General features: G+C 33.9%; 1 protein-coding gene across 6 annotated transcripts in view; it reads left to right on the forward strand.

Annotated features, from left to right (window-relative positions):
• Positions 1-20,005, forward strand: part of CCDC91 (coiled-coil domain containing 91) — a 148,371-nt gene that overhangs the window by 73,343 nt on the left and 55,023 nt on the right. For all 6 annotated transcript variants that reach the window (XM_054214313.1, XM_054214304.1, XM_054214323.1 and 3 more), the window contains one exon: positions 7,059-7,166. In XM_054214313.1, coding sequence (XP_054070288.1) covers positions 7,059-7,166 — 108 coding nt within the window. The remainder of the gene's footprint in view (positions 1-7,058; positions 7,167-20,005) is intronic.

The raw sequence follows: 20,005 nt of genomic DNA on the forward strand, positions 1-20,005 counted from the left end.
TTAAGTTCCCAAGATGACAGACTGGCTCAGGAAAGTCTGACGTACCAATAAAAGGATAAATTCAAAAGTTCTTGCAAGGGCTTGCATTTCACTTCCAACTTCTATCCTTGTCTGCACTTAAGTTGCACTAGAATTCAAGTGGGCCTTGAATATAATACAATATTGTTTTTTGTGATGAAAAGATGATGGCTGGAAAAGGAGAGATTCCTTGTCATTTTTACTGTATAGGAGTACTCATGTACAACAGTGATGCCACTGTAAAAATCTTTCTACAGAATTCCAATAAAAGCAAGGTACAGTCAAGTCTCAATCTTCTGAAGATCTGGCTATCAAAAATATTTTATTATTGATTAAAGCATCTTAGTATTTTAAAAGTAATTGTAAAAATTACAAGATATCTCTCTCTCCCTTTTTAGTAAGAATGACTTTTTATATGTGGTTCTGACTATAAAACAAAAAATAGATTGTTATATATAATAATTGAAAAGTTTGATTAAGAGTGAGTTTGCAGTTTCTTTCTGGGAGGAGTCTGCGGGAACACTGTTTTGTGGAAAATAAATCACTTAAACTCACATGCCAGTAAAACTGACGTATCTAGGTAGACTGAGCATAGTATGCAAACTGTAAATTGTTGATCCTTACTGGTATACCAAAAGCAGCTGAAAATGAAACTGAAGTTGTTATACCACTTTACAAAAACCATGTTGCCCTATTATTGTATTTGATTCACATGTCTCTTATGTTATGTCTTTGAAACACCTGACTAAATTCCAGTTCACGCTGCAAACAGGACAGTGGCTGGAGAAACCATGAATCTTCCTCATACCCTGATGCACATCAAAATGTGTTGACCTTTTGTAAAGAATAACTTGTGAGAAGAATTTTCCACAGGAAATACTTTGTGACTTGATATGTGAAATTTCACAGTACGACCTCTGTTTAAAGCTTTGGTAGCACACTATGACTATGAGTGGAAACAATTCAGGAAACTGAACTCAACGTTTAGTTTTATTTCACTTAGAACCTACTTCATTGTAAACTACAAGTTGACTCTGACCTAAGCAGGAGTTTAATTGCTTTCATTTGGTTAATACTCACTTGTACTAAAAAACCTCTGTATTCCATAGCACCTAAATGTAAATGTTTCATTTTCACTTAAAGGGAGGCTCACCTGAAAATAGCCCGATCATAAAAATATGCTGTATCTTGGTCTTGAGGCGGATAGGTTGGATTCTGTTGAAAAAGACATTTTCAAAAATCTTTTAGATAGTTTTATTTATATAGTATGTTTACCAGATAATAACTGAGTTATAACACAAGCAGTATGTTTTATTGAGTTAATGTATCTTCTCCAAGGGTCAGAAAAGATTTTTTGATGCTGTTCTCTTCTCTGTTTTATCATTCAACAATTGGTTACTTGTATTTTGCTCTTAAATGAAGTGGTAGAAATGAATTAGTGGTGGAGATAGGATGTTGAATAAGCTGAATCATTGTCTAATGCTCTGAAGCACAGAAATTCTTATGTACTATTGCTGAAATTAATGCTGGTATGTAATATAGTTTGTATGTTTAAGGTAGAATGGTAACTTTACTTTTCACTAGGTCACTTTATTTTTAAAGATTACTTGTTTTGAATATACTGACTCAGAAATTTTTGAAGTACAGAAGGTATTTGATGGACTGGCTTGTAGTTAGTTAATGATGCTTGAGCAGGGAAAAGAAACCAGAGAGGATTTTTTTTTTCTTCAATTGACTAAGGGTTTTGGTGCAGTGCTTTTAAGTAACTTTGTAGAATATAATGCAGCAGCCTGTGTATCATGATGCATGTTTCATACTGATGTTTCATGCGAGTTTAATGTTTTCAAACACTTCTCACATCTGAGAAGTCTGGTTTTTGCATGGATTGGAATTGCTTTTATACTGTTTTTTCAGAAGAGATGAGAGGGGATAATAAACTTTGCTTTTTTTCCTCCTGCCTTTTTTTTTTTTTTTTCTGACTAGTTTTTTCGCCCTATAAAAAGAAGGAGTTCGCAGAGATTTGGCAATTTGTTACGGTTAGGGAATTTGGGATGAATTTGGGGGTAACAATCTATATTTTGTCTATATAATTTGAGAAAGATTCTCATAAATTCTAGCTTTTGGGCATACAATAAATCCTGTTCTGGACAAGCAGCTGTGGTTTCTATTGCCGGTAGAATTAAGAAAATATGCACTAGCGCTGGGCAAATAGGTTTGTATTAAAAGTGGGCTGGAGTGTCTGTGCTGTGGTTTTGGCAAAATCTTAATGATCGCACTTTTGCCTTTCCAAGGGTGAGGACAAATTTTAGAAAGCATCTAGTACTCTATACATAACACAACCTGTATGAATACAGGATAAAATTTTGTGATCCCTTGTATTTTTCTGATCTTTAAACTTTTCTTGTCAGATTCGGTACAGTACAGTCTTTCAGTCTCTGGTCTGTACGCAGTGGTGCAGTTCCCTGGTGTTCCCCCCGTACATGTAGTGCATTGTCAATTACATTCCAGCACTACTTAATTCTCTGACCATTGCTAAGGCATATAATAAAGATGTGTGTTCCCTTAAGGACACCCCAAGGTCATTATGGATAAAGTTCTTATTATGATGTTTGGATATAGTTTTAACTTGGGGTCTTCCAAAATTACTCTCATGTATGAAATTTAAAGCTAAGATTAGCTCTTTATCTGAGCTCAAACAGGAGTTTGGACTAATTTACTTAAAGTTTTATTTTGTTTTGGTAAAATTACAGTTTATAAAATTAAGATGAATTAACTTTTAATCTTTCTGCAAAGTAATTAAAAAATGTTTTGTACGGTCATTTAAACGTATAAAGGTTTTGATAATTGTTTGAGAAAATAATTGTTTCTGTGATGATTTTGGCTATAAAGTTTGAGGCTTAAAACTTGACTGAATTTTAGCTTTGGTTAGCTACGATTATGCCAAGTTGAAAAAGAATTATAACTGAACCAAACCTAGTAAAACAATGTCAGTGTAGACATTAATTCTTGTTTTACTCAGTTAATCTATTTTTTTGTCCAGTTTGGTAATGGTAAAAGTGTAATATGAGATACAGGAAATGTTAAAAGGCAACATATAAATGTTTTTCTGATTCTGGAGCTGTGGTGATATTGTTTGCTTTCTTTTCAGAAGTCAGAGGAAAGATGTTACTATTCTTATTTTATTGTACCTAAATTTACTTTGATTATTTAATACATAAGCCTTGTAAATTGTGTCTTTCTTTGATTAGTGGAAAAGCATCAGTTCGAATGATGATGTACTTATGATAACTATGGTTCTTTCTTATATTCATGCATGGCTTTGTTTGAATTTTAAGCAAACTGCTTTAAGTAATAGTTTATCTAAGGTACCACAGTCCTTTAAACTGTTCCCTGATACAATGATTTACATAAGAGGTTGGGAGGCAGGGGATTTTTGAAAGCCCAGGAAATTGCAAATGGGAAAAGAATGACTTTATTTGGCTCTAGCAAAGTCCTAAAAGGCGACCTCACTTTTGGTTAAAAGCAGATATAGTTAGGGCTTGTGAAGTCTGTTGGGCTGAAGAAGGAAGGAGAAAAAAACAAAAAGCCAAGAAGCAGTAAGGACTAGCTGATAAATGTAAAGAAATCTTGAAAATATGACTATGACTATAACAAATGTAGACTGAGGCAACAAACATGATAGAAGTGTAGAAAGAGATCCACAACAAGACTGATTCCTCTTGCTGTCACAGTTCTGAAACTGGCTATTAGTACAGGATGATCCTAGCCACCCTGTGTCAAGGAAGTTCATTGCACAATATATAGAAGGAGAAATGAATTACCAAGAGCGCCCATATTGAAATCCTACCCTTTGACTTCACGCAACAGATGCTGTAGGGTACATTCTACTGTAACCTTCTTTGAAATGATTCAATGACCTATTTCAAGGAGACTGCTTCAAGACTGACAGCTTGATATTGGGTTAGTGGACACACATTTATGGAACATCAGTCCGCCAGGATAGTTATGTAATTAATTAAGGAAGAAGGTGATGTTTCAGCAGCAATAAGTAGTTGCCAGAATAGCAATTAGTCAAAAGACTTTTAGTGTCATTGTACTGAAGGAAGTATGTAACTATAAGTGAAAGATGCCTGTTGTCAGATAGCTGAATGTATGGTTTATTTTAATAAAGTAGTTGATTATCTTGAAAATTGCAAAAGCACTGTATGGATATCATGCATCTCTGTTGTATTTATCTTATTAAGAATCCTTAAATGGTGGTTGTGATCAGACGAAGAAAATGACATCATTTTTTAACTCCATGTTTTCTGTTTTCTTTTTTGTGTGTGTAGTTTTTTTTAAATCTTGAAAAGACATTGTTTTATGACATCTTTATGTTCATATTTACTTTTTGTAGTCAGCCGGAGCCAGGCAGTTGTAGGATATACACGGTGAAAAAAGTAGTGTCCTAGGCAACAACTGCATGTTAGATTAGAATTAAAGGAAATTGTCAAGTTTGCCTTTTATTTTAAAAATCATCTTGTTTCTGATAACTTATTAAATATGGGACGTGATTTCAATGATAAATTAAGAATAATGAAAGCCTTAATTTAAAGGGCAAGATACATTTGTCTAGTCATGCCAATCTATGACACTTTTCTGTTCATACTTCAGAAGAGTATACTTTCTGTTTTATAGAAGTGCCTTATCTGACAGTACTGACAATAATGTTAAGTCCTGAGCATAAAAATTTTCTCAGAAGAATAAGAGCATTCTACACTGCAGAACAAATTGGAGCTCAGCATTCTATTTTGATTGTAAGCATATCTTAAAACAATAAGGTTCTGAGAATCTTCAGATTCCTCTTGGAAATGAAAAATCTTGTATTAAGGAGTAATTGATATTTTAGGGTATTGTGTGACACACCTCATCTTCTTTTAAGTGACTTGAAAAGATTTAGTCCTTGACATAAATAAATTATACTGTATTTTAAAGGCCTGTTTGACTGGCTGGTCTGCTGTATCTCTCCGTAGAAAATAAAGATTTTTGTCTGGAGAATTTTTTATGGCACAACATGGAAGCTACTGTTGAAGTACTGTGCCACATAGGGGAATTTTTCTCTGTCTCCTTACTTGGCCACCTAGTGGAATAGTCAAATACAGAATCAATTCTGTGGTACTACTTAAACTTTGTTAGTAGTGTGTATGATAGAAAAGGAAGGCTTTTATTTCTGAATGTGGAATTTCATGTATTTTCTAAAGAAAATAATAAGAAGAAAATTAAGTTAAAAATTTAACAACCTGTACATGCCATACAATGAATAATAATTATTTCCTTGAATACTGAAAGTTCTTTATAATATTTCATAGGAATTTAACAGTCACAAGTTAAGTTTGCATAGTGCATAAAGTGACTCAGCCCTTGGCATGAGCAAGAATCTATCTGAGAAACAGCATTTCAACTTGATGACCATTCTGTTTACTGTTTTCCCTAAGATCAGAATTTGAATTTTTTTTCTCTTGTGCCAGTTATGTGAAACAATTCTTGGTCACAATGGGCAAAAAACTCCATACCCCAAAGTACAGACTTAATTTTGGCCGGCGATATGTGGCAATTCTAGTTTATACACAGTAGGATTTAGCATATGAAGTTTCACATACAGAAGTTATACTTCTTTGAGAGTTAAGTTTTTGTGATTGCCTGAATTTATATCAATAAAAGAAGTAAATTTAGTTGGAAATAAATTGACTTTTATGAAAGTAAGCTTATAGCTTGCTAAATCCCCTGCAAACACCAGCAAACGTATTCTTACCCTTTGATTAAAATATATGTTAAGTACCATTTTTTACGTTTTAAATCTTTCTGAACCTGTGCTGAAAACTACTACCATACTATAGCATTACTGAAGAACACTGATTTTGGCATAAGACATTAATTAGTGTAATATTTGGAAAGGTAGTTCAAAAATTGTCAGGTGGGGTTTTTTGTATACTTTTTTTAAAAAAAAGTGTTCAAAATTGTATTTAATATGTGTATGTTAAGTTCCACGAAGTAAATATATCTCTAAAATAAAAATTATTTGAAAGATGGTATTTTTTTTTCTTTGTCTTCATTTGGGCCAAAGGTCTGTTTTCTATAAAACTTACGTCTGTTTTAACTTACATAGTAATTTCAGCTACTTCACTATATTGATTTCTAGTTAAAAATAGTTTGCTACGTTGTGTATAAATAGGCCAATGAGTATTTGGAAAGTGACATAAATATTTTATAATATTAGGGAAAAAGACTTGCATAGCATGAGTTAAGTAAATCCTGCATTAAAATACCATCATTGTTTAAGGAAGCCCTGAGTGTAATTGCTCAAATGGTAATTTGGTTTCTCACGTACCTGAATTTTTTATTTCTCTTTCTGCATTCAGATGCTGGAAATTCTGCTGAGTTCAGTCAAGTGCATGTGAATATAGACATGTGCATGCATACGTGCTCATACACAGAGAGTTCCTAATTTTATCATCTTTTTGTTACTGTCCTGGTACTTTGACTTCCACTGCTTCACATTTGAGTGTGAACTTCCTGGGGGGGGCGTTCTTTTATGTTTTAAATTACTCAGAATTTCCATCTGCTTTTACTTGACTTGTGGTTGTGAAGATCATGCTTGGCCCATGGGATCTTACACTGTGCCGAGAGGATGTGGAGTTTTGTCAGCCAGGGAAATATGTCTGGCTTTTTTTTTTTTTTTTTTCTTCAGGAGCTTTCATATGCTTCTCTTCTTGTGTGGTCCCACCAAACTGAGTATATTTAACAGAAATACTCTCCCTCTCTATCTTCTGTGTGCTGCTGTCTTTTAAGCAGACTATGTATAAGTAATCCGAGATCGAAAAAATTTCAGTCCTGACTGAGAACAAGGTAGTGTTACACAGAAAGGTACTTTAATAGTTGCGCATTCCAAATTTATAACAGCATTCCACATTCTGGTAATACACAAGTATTAGTAGATCTGCAGTTACCAATAAACATACCAGTTATATCTTTCTTGAATATTCTGTGCTTTCTTTTTGCAGGCACTGCTACAATCTACAGTTCAACAGCAAGAAGCAGCTATTGAAAAACAGTATATACTAGCAATTGAAAAACATTCTCACAAATGTGAAGAACTTCTTAACGCTCAGGTATGGATGTGCAGATACAAAAATCTTCATGATTTTCTTGTAGTTTCAACTCTCTTCTGTTTGAAAAAATACTAACATATATGATCACCAAAGAAAATAATCAATTTTTCATGTCATATTCTCAGCATAACAGTAAACACAAGTATTTAAAAATGCAAAATAAATAATGACTCTTCATTTGTTGGGATCAAAGTTGTTTTATAACATTTAAACCCGCTTAGAACAAATTCAAGAGGAGTGTAGTACTGAGAAAAAGTCTCAGAGCAACTTAATACTTACTCCTTTAACAGCTGCCGTTTTCTGTAGTCTTGGAGAAAACATGCAATTATTTTTAATTTATGTAGTTAAATGCAGGATTTGATTGTATGGGATATGCACAAGCTTTTGGTCCAAATTTTTTGATGCTTCTTAGGTGGTAGACACAAACATCTGTTGTCCAAACCATTGTTATTTCATAGAAATCTTACATAAAAAAACTCCAAACCTAGCTATGAGGAATTACATAATACTCAGAAATATATATACATAAATAGGCCTCTATTGGCTCATTTAATGTGACGAGTAAAAGCACACTGCATAGCAAGTATTTGGAATCACATCAGTTATTGATGAGTATCTGAACAGTGTAAACCTGGTTTATTATTGAAAATATCTTGGTTTGACTTAAGCACAGCTCTTGAATCAAAATAATAATGATCAGTATATAAGTTTATAAAGAGAAAAAGCTAATTTGCTAATAGCATCCTGCAGTTGTTTACATTGCAGTTAATAGTATTAGCAGTTACCTTTTAAGTACTGTTAGCAATGGTTTACTAAGAATACAAAGGATAATAGTTTATTTAATTTTCTTGGGGTAAACTAGATCTAAGTACATCAAAAGTCCACTTGAAGTATTCCACCATTTCCAACAGTGTTTTATGACCATTTCACTGTTCTGACTGTATCAATTAACACTTAATGCAAACATGTATTAAGTATATAAGCATCTGTATAAACAGTATGAAGGAAAGATGTCATACTTCTGAGAAATCTGTTCCATCATGAATGAGTTTATTGCACTGAACTACAGTTATTTAATGTTTACCATAAAGCTCTAAAAAGCAAGTAAAAATGAATTTTTAAGAAAATATTTTTGTTTCTGAAATGAACATATTGTTTACTGACTTAATATCATTTTCTGAATGTTAAAAAGGAGTGAATCTCATAAAATCTGGAAGCATTGTAGGAAGATTTTTTGAGGGTGTACTTACAGAAAATATTACAAAAATATTGCTCCTGTGATCTGTTACACTTGCATCGCAAACCCAAAGGTGGGGACAGAAATGTGGAAACATGTTCAAGAGTTTCAGTTACCTGGGGAGAACCCAACAATGTAAGGGACCTATTCTTGGTCGTAGGACAGGAGAGTACTTAGGACATAACAGTGCCCAGTTCACATCGTATCTACATTTAACACCCCCTTTGAATCCCAGAAAAGTTATACCTTTTGTTTACAAACTTCCAAGTCATTTCTCACTCAACTCAGTTGAGGTTTACCACCTTTAATTGTAGTATAAAACTGGGATTTTGAAGCCTAATCAAGTAGAACTAGCGGGTTTAAGAAAATAAGATTTATACTGGCAAATTTTGTTTGCTCATAAATCTTTGTTGGAAGAGGTCTGAGAAAAGTGTAGTATGTTTTTATTCTTTTTGAATACAGCTATTCTTAAATGTATGCTTTGGTGTTTGTTTTAACATTTGTTTTTATTCAAATGGTTTTGTTCTGTGCTGTTAAGATTGCTGAAATGATTACTCATGATTATATAACAAGTTGATTAGTATTCTATGTTATGGGATTGTATATGCATATCCACCTTTACATGGAGAGTTGTGAGTATCTATATCACTGTAAAGAATTTTTTTGCACATTATTAATCACACAGTGCAAGGATGTTCTGAATACAAATACAGCTACTTTTTTTTTTTTTTTTTGTTCCGTTCTGATATTCTTGCCTTACAAGCAGTATTTTGCCTTCAAACTTTTAAGCCCACATAAAACTTTGTCAGCCCAGATAATTTTATGTCCTTATTTGCCATTCCTTCTCAATTTTCTGCTGTTTTATTTCCAGTTCCATAAAATCAAGATTCTCATGTAATAACTCCTTCCTCATGCTTTATCCTAATCCCATTTTCCTTCTAAATTCCGGTACCCCTGCCCCTCAAAAATGTCTCTTTAAAAAGAAGGACAGGCTGTTTTTCTCTCATTGTTTTTAATCTATTGTTAGAGTTTATTTAAGTTTCTGATTCTGAAACTGTATTTTATCAAGGTGTTTTGCCTGTGATGGAGATTCATGTTAAAAGTCTGTCTAGACAGGTACCATACTGCTGATAACGGTCAGTGTGCAAGGCTGTATCTTGCAGGGTAGGGGAAGATGTGAAAGGCGTAGTTTTATGGTTGTATCTCAGTTTCCTGCTGGACAAATTTCCGCAATTCATCTTTGATTATTACATGTGAGGTTTTGCAGCATGTCGGCTAGCTGTAGGTAACATAATCATCATCCAGAGGAGGGAACAATCAGCTCATCAACACAAGTTGTCTTCAGTTCTGTATCTTGTTTCAGGTCTGTCACCTACCTTTTCACTGTACTCCTTGAAATCTAACTCCATAGGTCTGCAGTTTAGGACATTGCTAAAATTGCAGAAACTTCTCCAAAGTAAAATTCTGAGACATTTTTTATTCTGGCCCTTCTGACAGATGTCTTCCCCACCTTTCCTAAAGTAAGAAAGTTCTGGTCTTATTTTCTAGTTTACCTTCATTTGCTTGAAGTTCAATATACTCTCTGAGATACTCTGCTGAATTGCCTCTTAGTAAAGAGTTCCTCTGTATTAATCATTATTACTATCCATTGCCTTTGAAACAAACGCTTGAGAGATGAGCTGGTGATATCAGTTACTATTCAGTTACTGCCCGCAGATGCTAGGTATTTCTACATCTACCCTTTTCTTAGTCCATTAATGTCACTTGTTTTGAATATCCAATCTCAAATGTCCCTGAGGTCTGGAGCTTATGGGTCACCTTCCCCCTTTCCTGGAATATGTTGAAAGGACCAGTCCCCTCAAAGAAATTTGTGACCACTGTAATGGATGCTTCCTGGGGAACAATCTCTAGGGCTGCTGCTTTGTTTTCTTTTTTTAAGGAAGTACACTCTCATATCAACATTTCAAAAAGCAAACCAGGCATTCTCATGGCATATTCAGGGGCACCAGGGTCATGGTGTCCTTCACCAATGAACAGGACAATGAGAAGTCTTCTCTATGACAGAAATCAGTCACGTCATATAGTGAATATTTAGGAAAGCAATGCATGTCAGTTGTATGTTTCTAGCATTTGAGAATATCAGAGAAAATGTCATTGGAAAACACATCAGTTTATTACAAGTTGGAAAATCACAAATTTCATCCTTATCTCTTTCCGAGACACAAATATTTGATGTTGCCTTCTGATAATGAACAACAACTTTGAGATCTTGTGGTTTTATTCATGTGCTATATGAAAATACATATTGAAAAACATGATTAACAAATTTTCAAATATAAATTTTTAATACTCAGAAGATGAAGGCACATATAACAGTAAGTTAATAAAACTTCTTCAGTATGGTCAGATATTGGTCAGTGCTAGAAGTGAGATGCCTCATGGTGTAGAACAATATGTATCTTAAATATTATTATTAATATTAAAAACCAAAACCAAATTCAAACAAAACCCCAAACCAAACCAGACATCTGACAGTAAAATTTATCTCTCAGTGAGATAACTGACAAATTTTGATCATAGTTCTACCTTCTCTAGTAAGTGCTAACAATCTTTTATGACAAATGAGTCATGGAAAAGGTCTACAGGCTATGCATACTTCAATTTTTAGCGTCAAAGAGCAGCAATATATATATGTAAAATTTAAATTCATTTAGTATGTGTCATACTTATGGAAAAATATGGTTTCATTGCTGAGACCTCTTAACTAAGCAGTTGCCTGGGCTGGATGCTGGATGCAGCTAACAGAGGCAGGTATCACTGGCAATATTCTGCTGTTCCATACTTCAGTACGTGGAATAGAGTGTCTTTCAGCTTTCTCTCTTTTCCAGTGTTAGAAACAGAAGTAGTCTGTTCAAACATCAAAGTAGGTTTTTCTTCTGAACACAGAGGAGACATAGAGACTTCAGCAACTTTAAAAAGCACGGACCGTAAAAGGCACTGTAAAAAGATGGAGTAAGTAAGCAAGCATCTATTTTTTAAAAGTACTTACTATGTAGGACTAGGATATTCTAAGGGATTTTCTCATTAAGGTTGCTAGATCACGCCCCTGATAATATAAAAAAGGAATTACCTGTTCTCACTGGAAGCCCTAGAAATTATGATGTATAAGAAATTTCTCTCACTATTCAATCAAAACAGGTGGTGTCAAAAAGGTAGACTATATTGAGGTTGATTTTTTATATTCTTTTTAAAACAGTCAATGGTCTGTGTATTAAGGTAAAATAAAATCTTAAATACCTGCAGCAAATCACTTCTCGCTTATGAGAAGTCATTTCCCCTCTCTTTATTTATATTGCACTTTTCGTCCCTTATCTTGATGGTCTCCTTCCTCGCTGTCTTCTAAACAGTGTGAAACGTGCATTCTTGGATGGGGGGGATTAAAATATATGTGAAGCAAGGTTCAGATCACACATTTCCCTCTCTAAATTATGACTTGACATTATTCCTCTTTTTCTCTTTGTCTTCCTGAGGAAACACTATCAATCAAAGAGATACAACTGGACATTTTGTGTACTGTTTTCATGCTTGGATGTAGTTAAAGGGGATATGTTTTACTGTGGTCCTTAATTATGTTAGTCTGCATATTTTCCATTTTGATTCATGTAAAAGAAGAATAAAGAAAGACACGGAATAGAAGTCTTTAATTCTGTAGTTCAGTTGCATGCATATTCCTTTCCTGGGCTGGTCTTCTTTTCTTCTACTCAGTGAACCCTTGAGGATGTGCCATAAGGACGTGTAGCATGCAGTTTTCCTTTGTATAGAGAATATTATGCTGAATTTTTTCCATAGTTTTAAGAAGCCAAAAGAGCTGCTAGTATAATTGCTGAGAGAGAACAGTACACAAGTGTCACACAAAAAGGAAAGAACTCAGTTAAATGCTTCATCTGCACTTTGACATGTTATTATTTTTCATGATGATTTTATGTGAAGCTATGAAACAAATCTTGCATTTGTAGATGGAACAACATTTAAGATAAGCAGAATTAGCCCCATGTCCTTAGTTCTTTTTCCACTCCACTTTATCATGGTCTTGGTTGTCATGTATGATAAATAGTAGTTCAAAATCTGTTGGATGGTGCATGAAATCTTGTGGCCTTTTTTTGAGACATGCTCAAAAAAGTACTGGCGTACCTTCAATTTGAAAACAATTTGCTTAAAGGTCAGTCAGAATAGAAGTTCCATTTGCTAGAACTCAGTTTTTTTGGCGTGTATGATGCTTCCAAGAACAGCTTATGGAGAAGCAGGAAACTGATGTGACAATAGTAATGGGCTGCTGGAATGTGATAGATACCTTCTCCAGTATTTGGATGATGCATTTTGATGTCTTTTGCATAGCTTTCTGTGAAGAGTATTAGTAAGTTCCCCAACAATTCCCAAAATGTCAAATGTACAAAGTACTTGTCTTATATAGCAAGCGATTGTTTGTTTGCTAGAGAAAATGTTTATTTCATTCAGCAACTTAGTTTCACAGTCAGGGAGTACAGTCTTCTATTATTTTAAATCTTGTTTTTACATCTACTCATAATTTGCAGCATGTTTATATAATAATGCTTATTTTCTTAACTTTGATTTTTTTAATTTGTCCCCTCTTGTAAACAAGAGATTCTGTGTTTTTCCCATCTAATGATAGTAATTGTGAAATCTATTTAATGCCTGCTCTAGAAGGGAGCATATGCAAACCAGTTTCTTAAGAGAATTTTAAATATTTGCATTTTAGGAGATATTAGCCAATTTTTGCAGTGAGAGTAGTAGGTAATTGAATTAATTGAATAATCCTGAAGATTTGCAGACTGAAAAAATGAAGAATGCAGTGGACGTAACCTTTCTAGTTCATTAATTCCAATTATGATAGGTTTGGAAATGCTGCTATGTCCCCTTTTTTGGCATTTCCTCTCAGTTCTCAGAAATATTGCAGTTTACTGCTGTGGGAATAATTGTTTGTTCATTGCCTCCAAAACTAAGTACTTCCTGTTAGTCATTCCCATTACATTTTCATCTAATTCACTTTGCATCTAACCTCTAATCCTTAAACATAGTTCATCTAGATGTGGCGTTTCAGGTCTGTCGCTCTTCTGCCAAAAGCGAAGTTAGACATTCTTAAAAATTCTTTATTCTCTGGTAGTTCCTGACTATGTAAAGGGGGAAAAAAGTATATATTAGAATTGCCAATCTGAGCCATTTATTCATAAACTCATAATGCTTCCATGATTTCTGCATGTGTAGAGACAATTAGAGTGAAAAGACCAAGAATCAGCTATTCCTGTGCTGGAAAGGCTTGCTTTTTTTTGTTGGTTGGGGTGGTTTTTTTTCCTTAAATCCTGAAAAAGTTTGATTTATCCTCACTCTGCATTTTGGTTTTGTATGTGTTGACTTTGTATCCAGTATTGCTTAGTATTTACCTCACAAAGTAAAAGTTACATTGCTAAGATCCAAAAAGGCATATCTATTTTTTTGAAAAAATGTAAATCCTTACCAGAGTCTTCTAACTTCATTTCAATTTGCATACTGTCACAAGCTAGTTAGAGGATGATTTTGCAGTCCCTTTGCACTGTTAATTCAGCCAGGATACTTTCAGAGTATCAACCAAAAATCTTATTCAGAAATTGCAGTTGCTTCCTTGAATTTGTCAAGTTCCACTTGAAAGTAGTTTTTTGGTGTGATTTTTTTTCTTTCTGCCTTTTGCTTGTATATCAAGTTTCCTTAAAATCTTAATTACATGTTGTGAATGCATATCGTCAGCTCTCGTCAATACTGAACAACTAAGTAATATACTATGATTTTTCTCCTCAATTATTTTTCTGTTAGCTTTTCAACAGAAAAAAAATTTTTTCCTCCGTTTTGCTGTCTTCTGCTACTGCACATTTTGCTCTTTATATTGCTCATATTTTAGGAGTTCATTTCCTTTCATTTTTCCTGATAGATGGAGCAATTCTGTGAGGGCTCATACAGACTGGGCAATAAATCAGATCACAGAACCAGAAGGGATAATCAATACTTCATTTTTTTTCCTTCATATTTTTACTGAAGTTCCTTATCTCTGTATCCTTAAGACCTCAAAGTTTGCGGGGTCTTTTAATAGACTCTACTACTGTGTATGCTTTCTGAGAAAAGTATTTTCATTATTAGATGACTTTGGCTTCTTACTTTATTTATAAACAATAAAGCACATAAGCTTAATTTTCAGCCTCCGATGTGCCTCATAGTATACAGTTTACATACTGTCTGTATACTGCTGAGGAGAAGTTTAGGCTTAGTTATTTTATCACCACTATTATAATTTTTCTTTATATTTTCATCGTTTTAACTTTTCTGGTTCAATAATGTTCTGCTGATTCCTGAGCTTTCTCTTAGAAAAGTTTTCCTGCTTTGTTAGCCACTTGGACCTCAAACTGGCAAAAAGATACAGTTCAACCATGCAGTAATAAGTTATAATTTGAGGAAGTGGGAATATGTAACAGATGTTGGAATTCTTCAGACAGATTTTCCACCTTGCGCTGCCAAACAGTCAGATGCCACAGATAGTGAGGACAGTGTAGGAAACCAGTTATGACTACCAGATCTTGTCATTTGACTTGAGCGTAGTTTAGTGGTGGTGAAGAAAAGGTACAGTATGAAAGAATATGCTGTTAAATATAGCTAGCCTTTCTACAGGAGCAGAAAACTATTATTAGTGTTTTAATAAGGTTGCCTTTTTCCTCAGGATAATATTTAGAATAGGATGTAGAAACGGGCATATTTTGATAACATTACAAAATGATGATGCTGTAACTGTTTATCTTTGCTATGTCATCTCCATCATAGAGATAACATTTCCCACGACCTGTGTTTTCTTCCTACTGTTAGATTCCTTCATGAGAGACAGAAATAAAAGTAGACCTTCGTGGGTTAAGAATGTTGCTTGTTAAAATGGGTGAATAAATTTGAATTGGTGCATTCTTAAAAAGCCCAATCCAGTGTTTTATTATTCCTGCTGATGAATGTGGTACTGAAACATTTGCTAAAGCTTTATGAAGGTAATTTTTTCCAAATCTCAAGGGACAGGGATTGTTCTATGTCCATATGTAATGAAGGTACAAAAACCATGTATTTACATTGGAGATGAGAGATAAAGTCTTATTATGCTGGTGTTTTTTCTGTTAAACTACTACGTACAGTGCAGTTTCATAAGAATAAAAAATTCAGTAGTTTTTTGTTACAAGATAAATTGGTCATTCACTGAAGGTGAATTAGACATACATATGTCTTAATGTACTGTTTTTCAGAATGGTGCTATTAAAAGAATGTTCCAAGTGTAACTTCATTAGTGTGTGTGAAAATTCTTTGCTCAGATTAAATATTTGTGAAAGTTTGAAATATCATTATTTTGTTGCAGTGATACTGCAAATAATGCAAGCTTTTTTTTTTTCCGTTTAGTATTATGATATTTACATTAACTGTGGTTGTTCTGTAATGTTTGGTGGTTTTTTTCTGAATGATTATCTAACTGACTACTTTTACATAAGTTATGAATAGCAGCTAACAAAATTAATTTATCCGTACTGAATTCGGTCATCCGTACATGATGATTTACTCAGTATTGTGAAGGAACCAATCAGCAGAAACATAAAATGCATGCCTGTTAGTTATAGCAAAAGAATCGGATCCTCAGTTGTGGATTAAATCCTGTACTTTTAATTTACTTTAATGTACTTTCCTTTTAAATGAAATAGTACAGGGCCCAGGAAGAAACTATATATTTTTAAAAAGCATTTCAGTTCATGTAAGACACCCTGTTTTCTGTTTTTCTTTGAATTTGCGGATTAGGATTAATAGGAACGTGCAAGGAATTACAACTGTACTGAATTAGAATTGTTTATTAATAGCTGTAATACAGTGTGTTAGCTGTAAAATAGCTCATATCCTGAATTATTTCATTCAGTCTATGACTTATTAATATATGCTATGTAATCCTTCAAAAGATGCTTACCTGAAAGAAAAATGTCATGATTCCTCAGAAATAAATTTAATATATAAAAATAACAAAAAAGACTGACTAGTTGCTATTGTGATTAAATCTGTTTACAATCTCTTCTGTGACTCACATTCCAGGAAAAAAAGAAAGATTTTTTTGATTTCTTTTTTACAGGAATCAAGAAAAACCACAGAACCTCTGTATTTATATTTGAATCTACATCAAACGATTTTCATTTGGAACCATTGCCTAGAGAACTTGCAGGGAGGAAAACATTATAACCTATTTTTGAATGCCTTTTGTTTTAAGTTGATTTTCAGAAGACTCTATTTGACCCTCTCTTGCTACTTTCCAGAGAGTAGGGTAGAAATACTAGTATTTCTCTCCACTTTGGGATACCACTTTTCTAAAAAGTTTTGGGTTTTTTCATTTGTTGAAAGATACTTTGTTGTGTTCACATTGGGCCATCACATCCCACTACAATTTGCTCTTCAGAATTTTTACACATCAGAATTTTGCACTCTTACCCTGTCTAAGGAATAAAAGGAAGCAAATCATAGATTTGTCAGAAAGAGGGTTAGGTGGGGGTGCTGGGCTGTGGAAGTCACTTCAGGCAAAGTGAAGCATTAAAGAGCTGTACTATTTGTTGTACCTAATCTTAAGGTTTTTAGATCTGTCTGAGTATCTCTCCATAGTGTTCTACTGTCTACTGTGCCTTATAGATAACATGTGCAATGTGAACGTGCGCCTAGCAAACTTACACTGGCTGAAATAATTTTTGTTGCACTGAAGTGGAGTTTTCACTGAGATTTATTTTGGCCTCACACTGATACACCCACCATATTTCCAATTCAGGAAATTTTTTGTTGTGGTTTTGTTTTATGACTACAGATAATCTTAAAAAAAAACTTTTCATCAGTTTCCATTTTTGCACTTTAGTCGAGAGAGTTAGTAAGGTATATTGTGTAATAACAGATTCAAAGCTCCAACACGTTTAGAATTTTCTTACCTGTTGTCTGGTTCTTGGATTGTTGATTATTAAAGGAAATCTTCAATTTCCATTTAAAAACTTCTTGGACAATGTCTTATAGTCTACACAGCTTAGGTGCTTTTTTCCAAATACAATGCTCCAAAAGGAGGTCTCCATCATAACTTTTACGGGAAAAGCGGAATAGACTTGATTATTTTTCATAGGACTGTTTGGTCTGATGAACTCATTAGCCTGCATACAGGAGGCTGATCACTCTTTCTTGAACGCTTTTTTAGGTTTACTTGCTGAAGAGTGGGCAATATCCTCTTGACTGGATATTGCCAGGAGGCCTCCAGCTTTGACGTCCACATAAGCCTAAGAGAAGGTGGTCTCTACAATGCTTGGGAATCAACATTCATTGTGTAGATAGCTCAGAATGGTGCCTTAAGTCTCAACGTTCTTCCTTTATTCCTTTAATACTGTCTAACAGAGAGAGGAACACGTTCATAATTCTTACCTGTGGAGACTGGAAATGCTGAATAGGATTCATTCGGCTCACCTCCTTACTATAGCTTTTATTCCTGCTGAGAAGGGGAGGGGCTTATGAAATCATTTTGCTTAGCCGTAGGCATTTATCACGGCATATGTGATCTTTGATTCAGCAATGGTCTGTATTTATAAGAGACCTTTACTACAGTTGAACAAAAATCTACCGACCAAGTAAACGAACCTAAAACATGCTGTTATTTCCTGTTTGCTGAAAATACAAGAGCACTTGAAAGCTCTCAAATGTGTAAGTGCTGAAGTGAAACTGTCACCTTTTATATGTTTTTATGTTTTAACCTTCAACTCCCTTTAATAACTTCATTTAAAAGACCAACTGAGGAAGCACTGACCGTATAGAAAGTTCATCATGGCTGTTTAGTACCAGAGTCCGAAGTCATCCTATATATGTCTAGAAAATTAATGTACCTAATTCTTCTATGTAATAACTTCTACTTAGAAGGTATATGGATTATTTTTAAATCTGAAGCACAAAGCTAGTTGCCCTAATTTGAAGACTAGTTCCAGAGGAGTTAAAATAGCTTGCTGCCGTTTAAACTAACAGCTTGGAAATCTATTCATACATTTATAAATCCTTTCCTTTGCATTACTGCTTTTTTTTTTTTTTTTTTGAAAATCTGTCAGAATGCTGTCATAAAATAGAAATGGCTAATGTTTCCTCGATCATTGTCAGAAGAGGGAATGAACTGAAACCTTTACTATCCATAACTTCTCACATTTTCTGCTCATGTGTTATGCATTACCTAGATATGTGAGTATGCCTTTGAAAGATCTGTGCTTCTGTAAAAAGGAATTCAGATGACAAGGTGGTGCATTCTTTTCTATAAAATAGATTAATAATACCACTGAGCTCTCTTTACATCATTTTAATAAGCACAGCTTTCAAGGAGATTCCATGGATCCATATGAGGGCTACTAGTACTCTGGGACACATTACCTTGGAAAAAATACAAGTTCTTGATAAGTAATTAAATTGCTTATTAAGTACATGCGGAATGGAAGCTTTCATCCTTTTTTGCTGTATCTATGCTAATGCAATACGGCCTTTCTGGACTCAAGACCTGTTTCAGGGAGTAGCAGTTCACGTACTATCTTATTCTGCTTTGTCTATTTCCAGTTACTTATTTCTTTCCATACAATTTAGGTAATTTAATAGCTTAAGGTATGTTTCTTTCTGAAAAAGAAAACTGTTTTGCCAAATATAAATTCTGAAGCCAAATAAACAGTTCTTCAAGTTATTTCTCTAGGACTAGTACAAGAGAATTTGCTTTACTGGGTTGTATGGACAGCTGTTGCAACATTTGTGATGATATATGAACTTTTGGAAGTTCAGATATGAAGGTAACTATTTATGGGAGGATTATTCCACATGAATAAACATTTACATTATAATAGTAAAGGACATGCCAAGCTATTCACAAGAGACTTACAGTCTTGAAATTATAAATTTTACATTTCCATGAGAAATAGAGATGCTATGTAATGTAATAGAAGTTGCATTGAAATATGTCAGAGGTCATTAGCTTTTATTTTGAAAGCATTCTAAGTGTGCTCACAAATAGTTATCTCTAGTATCTTGAAAAATAGGAACTAGTGTGTTTTTATACACGGATACAATTCTCAATACAGATCTTACTGAATTTCTGTGAATTCCATAAAACTTAACATGTAATATCATATAGATTTTCTAATCTACCAAGGAAACAGGAGATCCTAAGCTCAATTAAAGTAATCATACTGCAAATGGCAATCACAGCAGCCTTCATTTTTATGGTAATTGTTTACTTATTAAGCAACCTTTTTTTGTAGTTAAAGTGGCAAGCAAAAGCAGTATGTTGTATTTTAAAGATTTCCCTTTCCGCTTCCAGAAGTAGTAAACTAATTTCTTTTATACTGCTGTCTATATTTCCATTTGTTTGGTATGCTCTATCTCCATGGGACTGATACGTCCAGGTGTTGTTTTGTACAAAGAGTTGCTCTCTGGATTTAGTTGTGCACTCTTCTTTGTATGAAGGAGATATATATTTTGCTTCAGAACTGTATTAAAGTTCAGAACT

This window comes from Rissa tridactyla, chromosome 1 (assembly GCF_028500815.1).
Source record: "Rissa tridactyla isolate bRisTri1 chromosome 1, bRisTri1.patW.cur.20221130, whole genome shotgun sequence".
Taxonomy (NCBI): Eukaryota; Metazoa; Chordata; class Aves; order Charadriiformes; family Laridae; genus Rissa; species Rissa tridactyla.